This window comes from Acinonyx jubatus, chromosome B3 (assembly GCF_027475565.1).
Source record: "Acinonyx jubatus isolate Ajub_Pintada_27869175 chromosome B3, VMU_Ajub_asm_v1.0, whole genome shotgun sequence".
In the NCBI taxonomy this organism is placed as follows: Eukaryota; Metazoa; Chordata; class Mammalia; order Carnivora; family Felidae; genus Acinonyx; species Acinonyx jubatus.
Window position 1 is genome coordinate 91390047 of NC_069386.1, and position 21210 is coordinate 91411256.

General features: G+C 38.8%; 1 protein-coding gene across 1 annotated transcript in view; it reads right to left on the bottom strand.

Moving 5' to 3' along the window:
* LOC128316170 (uncharacterized) overlaps positions 1 to 21210 on the bottom strand; it is a 169962-nt gene that overhangs the window by 49719 nt on the left and 99033 nt on the right. Inside the window, exons 3-4 of the mRNA XM_053225098.1 lie at positions 9672 to 9746; positions 6451 to 6536 (exon numbers count right to left, since the gene is read on the bottom strand). Coding sequence (XP_053081073.1) covers positions 6483 to 6536; positions 9672 to 9746 — 129 coding nt within the window. The 3' untranslated portion in view covers positions 6451 to 6482. The remainder of the gene's footprint in view (positions 1 to 6450; positions 6537 to 9671; positions 9747 to 21210) is intronic.

Below are 21210 nucleotides of genomic sequence, written 5' to 3' on the forward strand. Positions count from 1 at the left end.
AGTCTAAGGGAAACTTCCCCTAAAGCATTCTCTTTCCTACCTGAAAGCCTGTAAATATTTCATTAAAAAATCAGATCTGTTGGGAGGGGGGATGGGCTAAATGGGTAAGAGGCATTAAGGAATCTACTCCTGAAATCATTGTTGCACTAGATGCTAATTTCGATGTAAACTAAAAAAAAAAAAAAAAAAAAAAATTAAATTAAAAAAAAATCAGATCTGTAAGGTGAATGCTTTATGGATTCTTTGGGCACTTAACTTTGGCAATTCTAAACACAAGACAATTCCATTTCTCTAGCTAGCTAGTCTGACAATATTTTGGAGATGTGATTAAAGATAATAAAATTAAAGGCAGTTTTACAGGGGCATCGGGGTGGCTCAGTCGGCTGACCATCTGACTCTTGGTTTTGGCTCAGGTCATGAATTCAGTTTTGTGGGTTGGAATCCCACATTGGGCTCTGTGCTGGCAATGGGGAGCCTGCTTGGGATTCTCTCTCTTTCCCTCTCTGCCCCTTCCCCCACTTGTGCTGCCTCTGTCACTCTCAAAATAAATAAATAAACTTAAAAAAAAATTTAAAGGCAGTTTTACAGATAGTTATTCAGTAAGATTATGGGTCTATAGAAAAGGTTGGGTAGGGGAAAACTAAAGGCTTATGGATGTAGCATGTATCTATAATGGTGAATGTTGGATAAAATGTAGATGGCAGTAATTTATTAATGGGAACATAGTGTATAAACATCCAGTCTGATTGCAATGAGATGTCACTATATGCCTATTAGAACAGCTAAAATAAAAAATCATTAAAAAAAATCGTGACTATACCAAATGTTGGCAATAATACAGAGAAACTAGATCTCTTATATTACTGGTGGGAATGTAAAATGGCACAGACATTCCAGAAAATATATGACAGTTTGTTATAGAGCTAAACATGCACTTATATTATGAAATAGCAATTGCACTCTTAGGCAATTATCCCAGGGAAAATGAAAACCTATGTTCATACAAAACATATGAACAAGTGTTCGTAGCAGCTTTATTTTTAATACCAAAAACTAGAAACAACCCAAATGTCCTTCAGTGGTTGAATAAACTCTGGAACATTCATACAATGTAATACTACTCAACAATAAAAGGAATAAACTATTGATACATGCAACAACCTGAACAGATCTCATGAGCATTCTTCCTAGTGAAAAGATGTCAAAAGGTTATAATACTATATGATTGCATTTATATAACCTTTGTGAAACAATAAAACTATAGAGGTGGAGAACAGATTAGTGGTTACCAGGGGATAAGGACAGGGTTGGGATGGGGTGGGGGAGTAGAACAAACATAAATGAGCAGCCTGAAGGAGTTTAATTGTGGTGGTGGTTTCACAAATCTGTATGAGGGATAAAACTGCATAGCACTCTACACAAACACCTGCATGTGCCTATAAAAAGTGGTGAAAATGAATTATGCAGTCCAGTTAATAGTCTAGTTAACAATATTTTACTAGTCTCAATTATTTCCTGGTTTTGATACTATACTGCAGTTAAGATGTCACTACTGGGGGAAACTAGGTTAAGGGTACAGGGACTCTATGTACTACTTTTACAACTTCCTGAGAGTTCATAATTATTTCAAAATAAAAAGTGAAAACATTCAGAACTTGTCTGTTTTTGTTTTACTGATGTGCATCAAAGGTCTTTTTGCCTCTGTTGTGTACTTACTATGTCCTTGGTTATTTACAATGCATCTCGTCCTATTTTGGAGAATTACATTCACTTGTAATTACATGAGAAAAAGACACTGGCTTACAATGCCTAAATGAGATGTCAAACTGGTAGTTGGCAGAGGCGAAAGGAATAGGAGGATGAGCAAAATAGGTGAGGTGATTAAGAGGTACAAACTTGCAGTTATGAAATACATGTCATGGAGATGAAGAGTATAACATAGAGAGTATAGTTAATAATATTGTAATAATGTATGGTGATAGATAGTAACTACAGTTATTGTGGTAAGCATTGCTTAATGTATAGAATTATGGAGTCACCATGTTGTGAATCTGAAATGTACCATTGCATGTCCAGTATACTTCAATCATAAAAATTTTGAAGGGTGTTGGACTGAAATATAGGCTAAGCACCACACTGAAGAAAAGGCAAGCAATACCCTTCACTGAGCTTATTATACTGCTGGATCTTACCTCTGTACCATATTTGATCAATGGACAAAGGAATAGGAATCTGTACTCTCTTGTTCTGAAGGTAGACAGAGGACATGGCATACTAATATCCTATATATGGAAATTGGTATGTGCATGAAAATGAAACAAGAGCTTCATCGCCAACCCACACAGAAAAATCAAGAAATATGTAATACATACTTTAAAGCTAGTCAAGAGAAATAAGCAGATCTTTTTTTTAATGTTTATTTCTGAGACAGAGACACAGCATGAGTGGGGGAGGGGCAGAGAGAGAGGGAGACAGAGAATCAGAAGCAGGCTCCAGGCTCTGAGCTGTCAGCACAGAGCCCGACACTGGGGGGGGGCTCAAACTCACAAACCATGAGATCATGACCTGAACCAAAGTCGGTCGCTTAACCGACTGAGCCACCCAGGCGCCCCAGAAATAAGCAGATCTTTAATGACCATTGTCAAAGTAGTTTATTTTAGGCAAAGAAAAAAAAGTGGATTATCCTGAAAGCAGAGGCATGAGATAGCAAGGTAAGCTTAGGCACATTCCAATGGACATGAACAAATAGAAGCCAAATAACAAGATGAACTAGGATTCAGTGTTTCCCTCCCCTATTTGTGCAGTAACCAACTTAACAAGCTAGAAGCCCCATCAGATATGATATTGAATTTAATCAACAATGGTTTCCTAATTATTTTGGCTCTGACTATGTTTCCAGGGTTTTCAGATTATTAAAAATCCAATAATTCCCTTCAGAGGCTATACACGTGAATCTCCCCACCCTGCTTCGTTTTGTCTAGAAAATCATGTGTTCCATCAACTAAGACAGGTATTGGTTATGTATGATGACCTATGGCTAATTTCTTTTTTACAAGCAAATAAATAATTTTGCGGCTCATTAGGCTGACCATTTTTCTGATTTGTTTGACCTTTGCTGTGCTTTTTTATCAGTTGGTCTTCTCAGACCTCATTTTTCCCCGCAAAGCTCCAGTAATCAAATGAATTGCTGGACCTGTCAATCGGATGCCATGACCTGTTAAAATGGGATCCATCAGAAGAATTTCATTATGTTTTTGTTAGAACAGTTGTCAGAAATCTTTCATTCCTGTTTTCTAGTACCACTGAGTGACAGGTGACTGATACATGAAGAAAGTGAAGCATTATAAGAGTTTTAAGTTGAGATGCCAGCTGAGTCAAAAGCTTCCTACATACAGTAGAATCCTTTGCATAAAGGATTTTCCTATAGCCATTGTGGACAATTAAACTTGGGATCTTCTCCTCTTGAAAGATTAACCCAGGTGGGATAGTATTCTCAGTTTAAATACCAAATGTGTGTTTGGGTAGTAGCAAGTCCCCAAGGAAGATTTAAATTGTAAGTGGAAAACAGCATTTGCAAAGAGGATTTTAGTGTGATTGCTGTTTGCCTTAAGAATAATCATTCACTGAAGCAATTAACCTGCAAAATAGAATTATGGGAAAGGGGAGGGGGTGAATCTTTACTGAACCAGATGCAAATAGTTTTCAGCATGTACTTTCCAAGGTTGAACATAGTGACCAAAATGGTAATGTTCCCTCAGCTTGACTAAATTTTAGACAGGCTTCTTTTGGTCAATAGACCCCTGATCTCCCTTTTCTTAGAACATTTACTTGACAAAACTTGCCATTGTAAATTCTGTCTCTGCCCCATTGAAATGTAAATCTGTAACTCTGTTTTTCCTATTCTTTTGACAGGTGAGAAAGATAGGGCCCCAGTCTTCCAGTCTCTGTGGGAGGATAGAAGCCTAACCTCCCCAAGCACCAATTAGCAAACACAGATGGCCTCACTGACCACCTAACATCCTCTAGGACTAATATCCTCCAGGATTTTTCCTTTAGTTCATCCCTGTCTTTTATTTCAGCACAGTTGAGGTCAGTCTCTCTTCCCCATTGCAATAGTCTTGAATAAAACCTTCCTTGACTGTTTTAACTGGTCGGTACAATATTTATTTTACAGTAGATCCCAGATAATTACCTTGAATTTATTTTCAATCTCTACAAATTTGTCTGGGTGTATTTTAAAAATGGAAAATTTGTGCATTTGATTCACCTACTTTTGATGGTCATAATTTATTAGATCACTTAAAAATATATAATGCCAGGGTCAACTGGCAAAATTGTGTGCTATAGTCTTCTTTCAACATGTGTCCCTGTGGTTGCTAGAGGTCAATGAACACTCCTGGGGGTGACAGACCCTCCTTGCTGAGCTGGCTCAGCAAAACCAGTTGTGCCAGGTGCATTCTTTCTATCCCTGGCCTGATCTGATTTAATATTTGGTTGTATGTCTCATTAATGATTTGGTTTTGTCCTGAGAATAACATTGTACTTTTTACACACAGCATTTGCCGCTAATCAGTGGAATCAGGAGCCACTGGCTCCCGGTTCACAAACACTGCCTACGGTGGTGATCTGGTCTACCTTCTAGTGTTACATTTCATTGTTCCAGAGAGCAGCAGCAGCTGCTCTTCTTGGGGACCCAGGGTCTTGGCTGATAATCACTAACTAGTTACATTTCCTTGGTGGGGTTTATATTTGGGTCAGTGAACCTTTAAATTACATTATGTAGTAAGTCACATTCTCATTGAACTGGGCATGGATATATACAGCCCTCCATCACAAAGGTCAGGAGACACAGTGTTTTAGGTAAAAGGCAATGGCTTCCAGTCATTCCAAGAGGTGTCTGATAAAGTATATTGTTAAAAATTTTTTTAATGTTTATTTATTTTTGAGACAGAGAGAGACAGAGCATGAGAGGGGGAGGGTCAGAGAGAGAGGGAGACACAGAATCCAAAGCAGGCTCCAGGCTCCGAGCTGTCAGCACAGAGCCAGATGCAGGGCTTGAACTCACGGACCATGAGATCATGACTTGAGCCGAAGTCGGACACTCAACCAACTGAGCCACCCAGGCACCCCTGATAGTGTATCCTTAACAACCATGTTAATTAGAAGGTACTGTACCCTGGAATTAGACTGGACTGGCGTGATTCTTAAGTCCTATTTTGTCTGCTCATTTTCTCTTCCAGTCGCAGGCCTTGGCTGCTGTTCCTGAGTCTTCACTGAGCATTTGAAGGTTTCTGTTTTGATCCCTACATAATGACTGTGGTTTTACTTCGCAATTTCACCCCTGCCTCCTAAATTGAGTAGGACGTGTGCTGAAACTTTTGCAGAAAGTGACCTAATGTGCTTATTATTTTTACTTCACCATCACTTCCCTTAGAAAACCCTAGAGTTCAGCCATCTTGGAAGAGAGGAAGTTTAACTAAATTATGAAGATTTAAAAGGTGAGGCCCAGAATTAAGCCAGAAAAAAATAGCTTCCAGCATTACTAAATGATAGTATGCCAAATGATGCTTTGTTGTGTTAATTGGGAAATAATGCACATATAGTAGGTAGAACATGACCTGTGACCACAAAATATGGTTACAATAGTGGCTTTTAATAAGCAAAGTACATAGGTAGAGCCCTTACTGAACAGCTGCCCCATATTAGCCTCTTCCTACTGCCCACTATGAGACCCTCAGAAACCTACAGTCCAGTTCGTCATTTGGTGAGAGCTTCCCATTGACAGTGCCCATTATCATAAGGCCAACATCCATGTCCAGGGTGGTGTCTCCAAGTGTCTCCTGTCCTTAGCATGAAGAGAATCTCTGGGTTCTCTGATGAAGTGGGAAGTCTAACTTCTTTTCTGATGAGTGTCACACTTTTTTTAAAAAATCAGGGCCTAGATAAACAGTTCCTTTCTCAGACAGATACTGATGTGAGCCCCTTGGCTATGATTTTAGTAAATTTCATTTTAAAAATGCCTCACTTGTTCCGAGTGGTCTTTATTCTTTCTTCTTTCCCAATTGCCCTCCCTGCCTCCCCACCCCCTTCATAAAGCAAATGTTTCTTTGTGCCCCAGCTGTAAAATATATATGCCAACATATATTTTCTTTGTTTCCCCAAGAGCTTTATTGCCCAGGAGGGACACGGAGCATGGGAGAAGAAAGGTGGAATATTGTGGTCTTCAATAATATCTAGGCTGTACTTCACTGAGGCAAAGGTGTCCTGATAAACCAACAAAAAGAGATTCTGTAAAATGTAAACCCTCACTTACTTTGAAGGCCTTTTCACTCCTATTTTCAACTCTTCTTGGCTGCCCTGTTCTCTTAGAGTTGACCTCTGCCAGGAGGCAGACTAAAAGCCACCACACAAAAGCTCTAGAAGAGATGAGCATCAAGGAAATGGACTGACCTGGTCTTTGAAGTCAGGGTCACAGTGTACCTCTAGATCAGGCTGTTAGTGACGTTATTGATAGTGCTTCTGCTGCTAGCTCTGCCCTGCAGAGAGAGGGGCCAATCAATTGGGGGGAACGCAAGAACAAGAAATCAAGGGAGAAACCAATACAGGCAGATCATTTTGAATTACCTGTCTTAAGGAGGAGTCTCTCAAACCGAAATTAAGCTTTTCTTTTTTTCCTGAGGAGGATCTTAATTGACGTGTTTTGAATTAGGTTTTTTTGTTTTGTTTTGTTTTGTTTCTTTTTCTCTCCTGCTTATGAAGAGTGATTTCCAGAGAAGATGTTTGAGAATCCTATTCTCACAGGGGCTGGATGTGCATATAGTTAATCTGGTAATTTCCACCTACATGCTGTTTTGCCTTGGGATTGGGATTTCAGGATTTTGACACCTAGTGATAATTGAAGAAAACCATTGTCCTTCTGTAATGTTTTACAAGGTTATTATGAGTCCTTCATATGGTCCTACAGTTAAGAAAAATTCACACTGCATTTCAGATAAATTCAACTTAAAATAATATTTTCCCTCTCCATTGAAAATTCCCATTTTATGCCTTATGGTTGCAATTGTATCTTCATTTCTGAAATTTAAGCATGCCACCAACCAATTTCAATACATAAATGATTTCCAACATCAAAACTCATGAAATATTCTTTTTATATAATTAAATTCAAAAATTAAGTTGCAATTGTGATAGAAATCATTTGTAAGAGGCATTTTAAACAAAATTTTAAGATTGGTAGCAATAATTGCCCTGTATTGTTTGTATTTTAGACCTGTGACAAATGAAAATGTCTTCGCTATATGAGAAAAGTAAACTATATTCTATGGTTAACAAGGTTGAAACCTGTCTCAATTTTGAGGAATAAACAAATCAATTTGGTTTTAATTGTAATTGTGAATTGTTTTTTTCCCCTTGTACCAATATCTAAATTATTTCCCTTTAAAACTTACACAGAAAAGTTTCAAGAAAGGCCTATATTTACAAATTATATGAGAGGCAATAGACCATAGTGATTTGGAAAACAGATTTTTTTTTTTAGTGGTGAAACAAGAAAGAAATTTATTCAGTAAGGCCAGCACCAAGAAGACAGCAGACTAGTGTCCCAATGACTATTTTCAAAGTGCTGAAAATATGTCTAGGTTCATATAAATAAAATGTGGGACAAAGGTCAGTGGGTACATTTAGGCAGGCAGTAAATGTCAGGTTGATCTTTGTCTTGGGGTCAATCATGCAGGGTCTTGCTGAAGTCCGGGCAGTTTAGTTACTTGAGGGGGTAGTTTCAGCTCCCATCACAGGATGCTTTGCCCAACTGGGACTCTCAACTGAGTTAAAAGGCAAGCCTGAAAAAAAATTAACTTTCTAGTATTTTCTAGTACAGACCGAGGTAAAAATGGAGGTAGTTGAAGTTAGAACATAAATTTTTAGGGGTGCCTGGGTGGCCCAGTGATTTAAGCATCCAATTCTTGATTTCAGCTCAGGTCATGATCTCACAGTTCGTGGGTTTGAGCTCTGCATCAGGCTCTGTACTGACAACGTGGAGCCTGCTTGGGAGGCTCTCTCTCTGCCCCTCCCCCTCTTGCTCTCTCTCTCTCTTCCTCTCTCTCTCCCTCTCTCTCAAAAATAAATAAATAAACTTAAAAAAAACCACACACACAAATTTTTAACTGATCTCAGACCTGGCTTCAAAATCTGGCTCCACAATTTACTAACTGTATGACACAAGTGAATTTTTCATATGTTTGAGTCTCAATTTTCTTGTTTGTAAATAAAATTGACTTCAGTACAGTTTTGTAAGGGATCAGATGTTCTATGAAGCGCATACTAAGCGCTCATTAAGTGGTAGTTATTATTATTATTTATTTCAGAGAGAGAGAGAGCACAAGAGGGGGAGAAGAGGAGAGTGAGAGGGAGAGAGAGAGAGGAAGAGAGAGGGAGAGAGAGGGAGAGAGAGGGAGAGAGAGGGAGAGAGAGGGAGAGGGGGAGGGAGAGAGAGGGAGAGAGAGGGAGAGAGAGGGAGAGAGAGGGAGAGGGGGGGAGAGAGAGAGAGAGAGAGAGAGAGAGAGAGAGAGAGAGAGAGAGAGAGAGAATCTTAAGCAGGCTCCAAGCTCAGTGTAGAGTCCTACCCAGGGCTTGATCCCATGACTCTGGGATCATGACCTGACCCAAAATCAAGAGTCAGACCCTCAAATGACTGAGCCACCCAGGTACCCTTGTAGTTAATATTTTTATTATGATTATGCATATCAAAATCAGGTCACTAACATGGGACAGAAAATCATTTTATTAAATGTAATGTAAAATGCAGAATAAAATAAAGTAAAACATCACTAATTTGGAGATCTGAATAGTTGGGAGGAAAATAATTTTGATCTAAGAATAAACATTAATTGGGTCCTCACTATGTTTGAGGTGCTATGCATCACAAACACTCCTCTTGTCTCCTTTGGGATATTTATTCACTAATTACTTGATTTCTTTTTACACTATTGACTTCCACTGGCTCCTTCCTTTTAGCTTATAAAATAGTGTTCACATTGATGTGATTTGATGTGGGGTTCAGGAGGGAACAGTCAAGAACGAATTCTTGAGAATTTTCAGTGCAAAAAAAAAAAAAAAAACAACAACAAAACAAAACTGCTTTTATTAAAGCACAGGGACAGGACCTGTGGGCAAAAAGAGCTGCCCTGGGATTGTGAGGAGCAATTGATGATATCCTTTGGAGTTGGGGGTGGTAAAGACAAAGGAAGAAATTTCCAGAAAGACTTTCATATGCTAAAGAAGACTCAAAGGATCCTCCAGCCTGGCTATTGTCAAGCTAAGGTTGTTTTTTCTTCTAGTAAAGCATTGACATTAAGACAGTTGGGAGTTCCTGGAGGAAAGTCATACTCTGCCTGTCTCAAGTATTTGTCAATGGGCTGCAGGTTATAAGGAAATTTAATTTCATATACATTTCCTTCTGCCTTTGTTCTCCACACCATTCCCCTCTGAACAATTTTGATCCCAAATCTTTAATTTTGCTGAGAGTGGAAGGTCTTATCTCCTGAACTTCTTCCTGCTGAATAGAGGTGTGGAGATGTTGCTACCTATGGGTCAACACTGGTCAGTTGAGGAACTTATATGTAAAAGTTACCAGAAGCAGAGGCAGCCAATCCAAGGTAGACAAATATATGCACCTTCTTGAGTAGAAGGATCATCTGTTGGCTTGAATCTATGGCAGTGAAGGAGTCTTGGCAACAAGCAGGGAGACACTGGAAAAACAATAAAATAAGGTTAACATTATGAGAACAAGAAGCCCAATAAAAACGGCCTTTGATAGATAACCAAAGTCTTCCTCCAGTCCAGGAGTTTAACCAATCACTAAAGGAAAGGGAGAGATTGTTTAAAGCACCAATTTGAGTATTTATATCTTTTAGCAATCCAGTTACATTTTTATGATATCTGGAACATGTACACAACATTCTGTTTTTATGATAGCACGTGTTCCACCTTGTGCAGCAGTTAAAATATCTAATGCCAATTTGAGAGTCATTTAAGGCCTTAATGGTATATATCCAGTGGTGTTAGCCATCATACACTCTGTTTTGTTTAGCAAGCAATCAGGTAATTAATAAGAGGCACCTTAATGGAAAAAAAAGAAAAATATGTTAATGGTTGGAGCAAATTTCAAACTCAGTGTCTTGAGTCTTGAGTGCTTACAATCTAGTATCTACAAAGATGTGTTATTGAAACATTTTCTGTCTATATTTATCCTCATTTTTAATCACAGATAGCCAAGTCAAGATTAATTCATTTGTAAAAGAAGTCCAATTGTAATAAACATGGCCTAATTATTTACAAAAGCTCAGCAAGAATAGTGATTGATCATATATATATCTTTTAAAATCTGTTTTGCTGGAACTTTTAATAAGGCATCTCTAGATTGACTTTTAGTAGCCTCTCTAGGCCAGAAGCCAAGCCAAATATTTGCCATCAGACCTGCCTGTAATACCTGTAGATTTGGGTGAATTCTTCTTCTTGAGATTCCCAAAATATCCTGAGGTTCCTGCACCTTCCAGGAAAGGACGTTCTTTACTCAACTGTTAAGACTGCTAGGAACCCTGTAAGCAAGGTATCAGGCTAACATTTCCAAGGGGCTTTATTGGCTTCAAGCTTCATAAAGTCAGACTTAGTTCCTTAAAGCTGTCTGGTCAAATCTGAGTCTGTGCATTGTAGAAGCTGCTATCAGGCAAACAGGTTTGAGCAATGGAATGTAGAAAAGGCCCACTTCAAAATAACCATAGGCCCTAACTGACCAATGGTTGTAAGCAACCAGGCCCACTTATCAAAAAAAGGGAAAATTCCATACATTACCATATCTCCTCATCTTCCCCCTTTAAAAACAGTCCCCACTCACTACCTCCTTGCCAACCACCTCTCCTCTTCTGTCCTCCCTGCTGCTCACTTGTAGTGTATTCAATAAACTTCTATCTCGTCTGTTCTGCCTCAGGTAAATTCTTTCACCTCCTGCCCCACCAGCTTCCAGCCAGCCATCACACCCCACATTTGGGGGCCCCATCTGATTGAAAGTCACCCCATTTAGGCAACACATGTGTGTCTCTCAACTATAATATTTCAGTCAAAAGACTTGGTAAATTAATCAATGTTTCCAATAGTGTCCTGTTACAAGGAGAACAGATTCTTATTAAACTAATGCAAATAATTAAAATTGTCACGAAAAAAAGAATACCCACTGAGAGTTGTTGAATTTCACAGGGCTTAGGTAAAAAGAAAAGTTACAAACACTTCAATTTGTTAACAAAGGAATTTTTATCATATTTCTGTATATCATGGATATCTTAAAAGAAAGTTTCCTTAATCTGGAAGAGCAAAACATTTGAGAACTAGCAATGTGTTCAAACAAGAGTCATGAAAACTATAATCATCTTCCTCAGTTGATTTCGTCCCATGTTGTGGATTCCTTGCTCAGTTTGAATGCAGTTTTTTAGTTAGTTCTGGAAATTCTTACGAATTTTAAAGATATCAAAAAAAAAGTATTTGTCAAAGGACTTTTTTATAAATCTCATTGAAGATGAAACACATTTCACAAGATAATAAGAACAATAACTATAAATGACAAAAGACTCAAAAATGGATATGGTTCAAGATCTAATGAGAGGTAACAATATAAGTGGCAAGGAAATCTGGTTATTTCTGTGACATATAACACTTCTATAATTCTATTAATATTGAAAATAATATTCATGATACAATATCAAGTGATGGCATCGTACCAAAGCATATTAAAACTTTAGAAATTGTATATAATCTCTACAATAGTTATAGCATTTACCCAAACACCATAACCTAAGGCTTATTATTTAACAGTGCTTCCAGAGTAACAACATACCAAATAAACAGGCCTAATTAGTCAAAAAGACTTCATTCACAACTTAAAATCCAGGTAGTTTATTTTAAAATCTCAGAAGGTTATAAAGTGCATGCCTAAATAGGTTTACAGATCATTACATAACTTAAAACTTAATTATTTATTTAACCAAAGTGTCAATAAGAGATTCCAAAGGCAAATATGTAAAGGTTATATAGTTGTTAGCAAAACTTAGCCTCTTTAATATTGAGAAGTTTTAACTAAGTAATCAAAGACCTGATAAAAACAAAACACAGGGGGTGCCTGGGTGACTCAGTTGGTTAAGCATCTGACTCTTGATTTTGGCTCAGATTGTGATCTCACTGTTTGTAATTTCAAGCTCCATGTCAGGCTCTCTGTTGACAGCATGGATCCTGCTTGGGATTCTCTCTCCCTCTCTCTCTACCCCTCCCCTATTCATTCATTCATTCATTCATTCATTCTCTCTCTCTTTCAAAATAAACAAACAAACAACTTTAAAAACATAGAAACCTTGGTTTTCTGGGTGGACAAAAGAGAAAAAACTTTGTTTGCATTTTCTTATCAAGAGTAGACCAACAATCAGAGAAAACATTTTTTAAACAGAAAAGCAGAATTTCAATCTTATACCAGTATACTTTTAAAATCCATTCATCTTGATCTTAGTCCTGACCACATATAAAATCTCTTTTCAACGATTTCCTTTCATAAACTTTCTACAACAACTTTTTTATTCAGTTACTTCCCTTATTTCCATCAGTATTAATTACATTTAGCAGAATTTTAACTTTAGAAATCTTAGTCTCCATTGAAAACTAAGTAGTAACCAATCATGAACTGTTATACCAGAATTCTTTAGATCTAAAATTTGTAAGCACATTTCACAATTTTAAAAACATAGATTTTTCCATAGCACAATCTTCAATAAAGCACAAAGCATATTTATCAACAGACCCAAGTATCCTCAGCTTCTCTGCAATAAGAATCCAAAAGCACAAACTTATGTTCAGTAATCAATGCCTAAGTCTTATCTCATTTGGAATCCAATGAATTCAATCCAATTTATCATCTAAGCAAAACTTGAAAGTTTCAGGTTACCAAAGACTTTGAAAGCTATCTTAACAATTACCCATGAAGACTTTGAGACAAAATTCATGATCATTTTAAATTATCTTTTTGCTAAAAATTGTAACAGATAACATGAGCTTCTTTGACTTTTAGTAAACCTAAGTAGAATAAAAGTTTCATATTTAATGCTAATAACTCTAAGACATGTCTATCTTAATTAAACCCACAAACTTAAATTAGTTGAAATACTAAATATGTTCCACCTGGGTCCACTTAAAAGTCAATTTGTTCCCCATTGTCAATTTTTACCTGGGACACTAGTGGGGAAATCTGAAGTGGGCAGTGTAAGTCCAAGGGGGGTACTCTTTGCTTCGTGACAGTGAGGGTAGGAGAAGCCAATGGTGCCTGAGAAATCAAGGATGGTATAGGAGTTAGTTATGTAGGCTGCTCCCAAAATGGTACAGAAACAGGAGGAGGGGGAGAGAAAAGCAGAAGAGGTGAGGTGCCTCCAGGAAGGCTGGAGGTGGATAAAAGTCTAGAGGGCAGAGAAGGAGGTCTCCTGGTCCTAAAGCTCATAAGCTTGAGATGAAAAGACAGATTTTCTTTCCACCAACAAGTGGAATTAGGCAGTCCATGTCAGGCCAGAGAAGACAGGGAAATTCCCCAAAACAAAAGGAGTTTTGGTAGCTGCTTAGGATATTCCTTAAAGCCCCAGTCCCAAAGTAGACTAACTGGAGACTATTGGCTCCAATTATCATAGCCATTAATGCAGGAAATTCATGAGATAGAAGCCCCCAGATACAGCTAGAGTAACTCGGATGTATTAGGAGGAACATTGAGTCAGAGAGTCAGTGTTCCCTTCATCAGGGATGGCCTGTGTTTCCTCCAGCAACCTGGGTTCATTCAGAGGAGAGTTGTTTAGACAATCATCCAATATGTCAGGAGGGAGTTAATGAGCCTGGTTAGTGGCCAAGCACATTCTGCAAGAGGCCCTTATGTCATGGTCCTGATTTAGGGCCACACAGGCCTGGACTAAGGGTACCTCTGCCTATTTGCTCTGTTTCCTGCAGAAAAGATCTAACTGATAGGTCATATTGAAGTTTAATGTCCCATTAATGGGCCATTTTTCCCTCATATCCAAAGGAGTACTGAGGCCATGCAGTGTTACAAAAGAAGATTAGCTTTTTCCCCCTTAAATCTTTCAATCTAAATTGTTTCCAATGGGTTAAAAGGCATCCCAAGGCAGAGTTCTTGGGAATTGAAGAAGTCCATTACCAGGAAAATCCTCTCTGAATCCCAGGTGGTGTCCCATGCAGGATATATCAGAGGTTCCTGCTCTCAAACTAACCCAAGGCATCCCTCAATGAAATCATTATGATCACCACCCTGCCCTGTAGGGGCCAGCATCCCTTCACTTCCCCATTGCATTCTGGACTACAAATGGGTGCCAGCATGTGGAACAAGATACTGTGCTGTGCCTTGCCTTGCTGTGAAGAACCCACCATTTTTAACCCAAGGAAAATACTAGAAAAGTTTTACAAGGGGAAATCACCCAATTTTGTAATTTAAGTAGTTAGCAGAGGACATTGATGTAAAGCAGTAAAGACAAATCCATCATGATCTAACCAACATTCCAACATATGTAGTCCTTACAGCCGACTTCCCTAGGAAACGGCCCAGGGTTGGATTTTAATGCAGTCAGGTACGGGTTTCAGCCAGTTCACAGCAGAGGTCTCACAGCCAGAAGTGGTTAGACCAGAGGCGTGAAGGGGATCACATTAGACCAATGAGAAGGAAACCTCACATGGGTGTCTTAAGATTGGCAGCCATCCTAGTGACTTAGGTAGCTGTCCTGTGCCTAAGAAACACAACTTTGTATAAGAAAAGGAATAAAAGAAGGCATCAAGTTTTGGGTTTTATTACTATTTTAGCCATGGTACTAACTCCCAGTCAAAAGGCAGGCTTTCTCCTCCCCAGAGAGTAGCCATGGGCTAGAGGATTGCAGCCTGAGCAACTGACATGAAAATGTTCCAATAGGACTTTACTCCTTGAAAAGCGCCTGAAAAGAAAGGAAGAGAAGAGGAAGTACTCACCAAGCTTGCATGAAAGTTCAGAGTCCAGATGAGAAGACTCAGGCCCCATGTTGGACACCAAAAATGATGTGCTTCAATGTGGGATTTGGAAGCGAATAGTCAGGAAAGAATTCTTGACATGTTTTCAGTGAAAAAAAACCAAACAAACCAAAAAAAGGTAATTTTATCGAAGCACAGGGACAAGACCTGTGGGCAGAAAGGGCTGCACTGGAATTGTGAGGAACAATTGATTATATCCTTTGGAGTCGGGGGTGGTAAAGACAAATGAACAAATTTCCAGAAAGATTTTCATATGCTAAAGAAGACTCACAGGATCCTGGAGGCCTAGCTATTGTCAAGCTAAGGTTGTTTTTTTCCTCTAGCAAAGCATTAACATTATGACAGTTGGGAGTTTCTGGAGGAATGTTGTACTCTGCCTGCCTCAAGTATTTGTCAGTGTGCTGCAGGTTATAAGGAACTTTATCTTCATTTCCTTTTGCCTTTGTTCTCCACATCAAGATCTCTCCCATTGTCAAGGATTGTATCCTGAACCCAAAGACATAAGGAAAAGCACTTCTGGCCCCAGTTCTATTACATACTTGAGGAATAATCATAAACCTGTTTGCAAGGAAGAGTAACAAACAGCACACCCTTTAAATGAAATGGTCATTTCACAATGTGTCATTTCCTTTAAGTGATTCTGGAAATCAATTAGTTTCAACCCATTTCATTGTACTGACTACTAAGATGAAGACAAAAGACCCAATGAGACTTCTTTAGCTTGTGACAATGTATTCTTCCTCCAAAAAAAATGACTTGGAGAAACTTAAGATTCTATAAGTGAAGTTTTACAAAAACATTTTTCCCCACGTAATGGAGATAGTTTGTTGTATTATGCAGTACACTTCATGTGTTCCCAGGTGCATATCGATGGTTCTGCTTCATAGCACCCACATCCTCATGGCAAGCAATGAAGTCTGTTTCTGTTATGACTGTCACCGTTGTTTTGACTGCCTTTAACCTGCTTGGCAACTTGAGAATCCTTTTGTCAGGATCTGCACCCATAAAGAGGCCATGGTGTGGCCTTTGTTGATAAACTGTTCTCCCTTCTCTGACAGATATTTTCTAATGCCTTGAATATAGTGACAGTGATCCCACAGTGACAGCTAACACTGAAAAAAATCCTACAGTCCAATTTTAACTACAAGATGTTGGGGGAAAAAAAGATGTGGAAAAAAAACACAGAAAACCTAGGTGAATTGAAAGAAAGGTCATAGAGTACAAATGCAAACTCCTTCCAGGAATGTTTGAGAGTGTCTGATTATGTACATTCTTGCCACCCTTAGGTATTATGCTATTTAAAAATCTTTGTCAATTGGATTAATTGGAAATAGTATCTAGTTATAATTTATAGTTTCTTTATTTAATATTTTAACATCTTAATTTATCATTTCCGTCTTTTACTTGTTCACTTTCCTTGCCTGTTTTTTTTTAAATGTTTATTTATTTTTGAGAGAGAGTGCAAGTGGGGGAGAGGCAGAGAGAGAGGGAGACACAGAATCCAAAACAGGCTCCAAGCTCTGAACTGTCAGCTCAGAGCCCAATGCAGGGCTCAAACTTGTAAACCGTGAGATCATGGCATGAGCTGAAGTTGGATGTTTAACCAACTGAGCCACCCAGGCGCCCCAAATTTTATTTTTTTAATGTTTATTTATTTTTGAGAGACCAAGAGAGCACCAGTGGGGGAGGGGCAGAGGGGAAGAACAGAGAATCCCAAGCAGACTCCCCACTGACAGCAGACAGTTGATGTGGGGCTCAAACTCATGAACCACTAGATCATGACCTAAACTGAAGTTGGACACTTAACCAACTGAGCCACACAGGCACTCCTGTAGATAATAAATTTTAAAAGAGGATTTGCTCACAGATCTTAGTCAATCCAGGTTGCCATAACAAAATACTATAGACTAGGTGACTTTAACCACAGGAATGTATTTTCTCACAGTTCTGGAGGCTAAAAGTCCAAGATCAAGGTGTCAGCATGGTCAGTTTCTGGTGATGACTCTCATCCTAGCTTATAAATGGCTGACTTCTCACTGTCTTCTCACATGGCACAGAGAGAAAGAGCAAGCTCTCTGGTGTCTCTTCTTATAAAGACACTAATTCCAGGGACACCTGTGTGGCTCAGTTGGTTAAGCATCTGACTTCAGCTCAGGTCAGGGTCTCACAGTTGGTGAGTTCGAGCCCCGTTTCAGACTCTGTGCTGACAGCTCAGAGCCTGGAGCTTGCTACAGATTCTGTGTCTTCCTCTCCCTCTCTCTCTCTCTCCGTCTCTCTCTCTGCCCCTCCCCTGCTCACATTCTGTCTCTGTCTCTCAAAAATGAATAAAAATTAAACATTTTTAAGGGAAAAAAAGATACTACTTCCTTATGAGGGCCACATCCTAATGACTTCATTTAATTATCTTCCAAAGGCCCCATCTCCACATACCACCACAATGGGGATTAGAGCCTCAACATATGAATTGGGGGAGGACACAATTCAGTACCTAGCACTTCCTACTCAGAGGGGCATATGCCCAGTCATAGCTCTCAGCTCATGGCCTGTTTCACTGGCACCCAATGTCTACCTTGAGGGTAGCCCCACTGCTTCTGTCTGTGTTGTGCATACTCCTGCTCAGCATACTATTTTCAGGTCTAACTAAAGGGTTGATGGCCCTGCCACTATATTGTTCTTTCACTTTTTTTTTATATCTGACATGACAGTCTGTAGTCATGCTGAATTGTCTGCCTGGCAGCCCAAGTTAACTGCCCAAGTACCAATGATTGTTTTTGCTAGCGCTCTGGTTACAAATTTGCTTGGATTTTTAATACCCTTCTCTAACCTTATTTTCCAGTAAAGCACTGTCATTTTTAGTGTGCAGTTTTGCCAAATACAGGATTTTTCAGAAACACATACATTGCATGTTGCCAGAAATGCCTATATATGCAAAAATGCACAGAAAAGAGCAAGTTAGCAAATAGTTTATATATAGCATGATTCAATTCTTGTTAAAATATACATATATATGTACATAAGAAAAGAGATTTTTGTAGCTGTTTATATGCATTTTCTAATTTTTCCCTGCATTTTATGTGTTTATAAAGGAAATGGTAAGTTTTTAAAACTAAGAAACAATTGATAGCCCATAGTCTGACCATTTAGACAACTAGAAAGGGCACCTGGAAGGACTAAGAGATGAAGGTGGAATAAGTCTATAATCACCTGTGGCTTAAAGAAGTCTCAATAGTCCATTCTGAGTGTCTCTGGAAGAGACCTTTTCACTAACCCCACACTAGCAGCAGTTAAACTGTCCTTTGCAGGATAAAGAGAAGAGCAAAGTGGACTAAGAGTGGGGGGTTGATTATTCTGAATTGTTTTTTCGTCATCATTGTCGTCGTTGTTGTTTGGTGAAGACTACTGAGAAGCCAGAAATATTTTTTTTTAATATAACTTACTGTCAAGTTAGCTAACATACAGTGTATATAGTGTATTCTTGGCTTTGGGAATAGATTCCCATGATTCATTGGAGAAGCCAAAAATCTGACAAAGTTATCAAGGCAAAATCTTAAATTGAAAGAGAGAGAGAGAGAGAAAGAGACACTCGTTTAGATCTTTAAAAAAAACACCTTGTACTGTGATAGTCACTTTAAATATGTCATCTTCACAATATTTCTTGACATATGTATTACTGTCTTCACTTTACACGTGAGGAAACAGACTCTGAGAATGTAAGTACTTAATGAGGTTATGAAGCTAGTAAGAATGGAAGCAGGGATTCCATCCTACCTTTGTCTTTAAAATTTGTTATTTCAGGGGCGCCTGGGTGGCGCAGTCGATTAAGCGTCCGACTTCAGCCAGGTCACGATCTTGCGGTCTGTGAGTTCGAGCCCCGCGTCGGGCTCTGGGCTGATGGCTCGGAGCCTGGAGCCTGTTTCTGATTCTGTGTCTCCCTCTCTCTCTGCCCCTCCCCCGTTCATGCTCTGTCTCTCTCTGTCCCAAAAATAAAATAAACGTTGAAAAAAAAAATTAAAAAATAAATAAATAAATAAATAAAATTTGTTATTTCAGAGAAAATCACATAGTATGGATCACACTATTTTATCAGCAATTTATCTGCTCACATTTGGACTACCTGTGTGACTTTAGAAACTATCAGTCCCCTTTTTTATGTTAAATTAGTCCCTATCCAATACCTCATTTTGTTTTATGATTCTGACTATGACCATACATAAACAGTTGACCAGAGACAGGAGATTTTTGATTATCCTTGCCCCAGAATTGGAGAAAACTCACTTGCTAGAAGGCACATAGTAAATGGGACCCCAGGTTGCAATCTCCTCCTGACAACGTGCATTGCTGTGCTGCCTCCCCTTCCAGGCTCTATAGCAGGGCCTCTGGGGCACAACACACACAGATAGTTGTCTGTCTTCCAATCATTCTCTGTCCTTCTACCTTCTCACTGGACCCTAAATACAGTTAGCATTTCTTTCTAACCACACAAATTATGCCATTAGTCTAATCATTACATTTTTAAGTTCAGTTTGAATATTTTTACTTCTAATATTAAACAGATCTCAATTGAGGTCATCTATAACATTGTAAAGGTAATACCCTAAGGGCCTCACAAAATCTCACTTTCTTTATCCCTTCTAGTCTTTTCATTTTCCATCTGTTCTGAATTGCCAATTTTCTAACATGTGGAACCCTCTGAAGCTTGGGAAACTCCAATGAGTACACACTACTTTGCTGTAGCTGCTGAACCATTTTCTCTTCTTTTGATTCTACCCCACGCATCCTTTCCCTTTATGGTTGGCTCTTGCAATTCTCCTTGATGCCCACCCTGCTTTCTCTTTAGGTCAGTCTTGAGCATTCAGGAAAGTTAAGGGACACTAGAAACGTTAAAACTATATGTAGCACGTATATCTCACAACTAGAGCATGACGTTCATTAACATCCTTAACGAAAGCCTGTAAATCCTGTCATAATCTAATGCCTTCTGAATTGTCCCCCCCACAAAAAAATCAATTATGGTAAAGATATTTTTTATTGTGAACAGTATTATTATATTCTGGTATTTAAAAAATCAAGAATATGGGCATAAATGATAACTCTCAGCTCTTCATAATTGCAAAAATCCTATTTCCCTAAGCCGACCATCTAGGATAATGGTCTTCATTGCATTGTGTTGATTTGAAAGCATGAATATGGAACAACAGAGCTAACCTCCATTTCCCACAGAATCTATTGTGTGTCAAATGCCAAAGTAGCTAAAGAGGCTTTACACAAGAGCCAAAAGATATTTAACCTCTTAAAAAGCATCCCTGGGGCGGGGGGGAATTCCTTTCCAGTGGAATTAGATCATTTTAGCACCTTTTTCTCATATTCTTATTTCCCATGGTCTTAGCTATTTCTCCAGTTTCCAGGGTCATCCTGCAACTGTAACTCTAGCTCAATAATTCAGCTTTCCACATTTTCAGAGGACTCCTATTTTCAAACTTGACTTCCTGTGTGATCCTAGCTCTTGCCTTTCAGGCTTAACATCATGGCCACTTTGTGTGTTCTGGTTCTGACCATGTTTGAACAACCAGCCCTAGGGAGTAAGAGCATCACACTGGGCACACAGGAAGCTAATTAATGAACCACTAGGAGTGGTTCAATATTAAAGAAAAGAATATTCTCACATTTGTTCACTGGTAAGGAACACTTTATTCAGAACTATTGTGATAGGTGTCAAGACTATCACTATAGGGAAAAGAGATCAGACTCAACAGTAAATACAGCAAAGACAGCTGAGAATTTGTAGCTAAGGAGCAGAGTTGGAATGGGGAGGGTTGTCAGTGGATACAAAATTACTAAGAGAAGACTTCAAGCGTAGGGGGATTATTGATAAACCAATTTAACAGAATTCTTGTTGAAGGCAGATCAGGGTGATGAAATATTGAAGGTGAAGGATGAGGAATTTGATTCGATATCAAAGGTGATCAGCTATCAAGGGTAGGGGATTTCTCTAAACTGACTTAGCAGGATACTTGCTAAAACTGGACTTGGCAGGCAGAAGAAGCTTCCAAGGACAAGGACTAGTCAGAAAGAGGGCTCAAAGGAGCCAGTCTATAGTTTGATCAAAAAGGGGGAGTCTTTGTCAGCCCA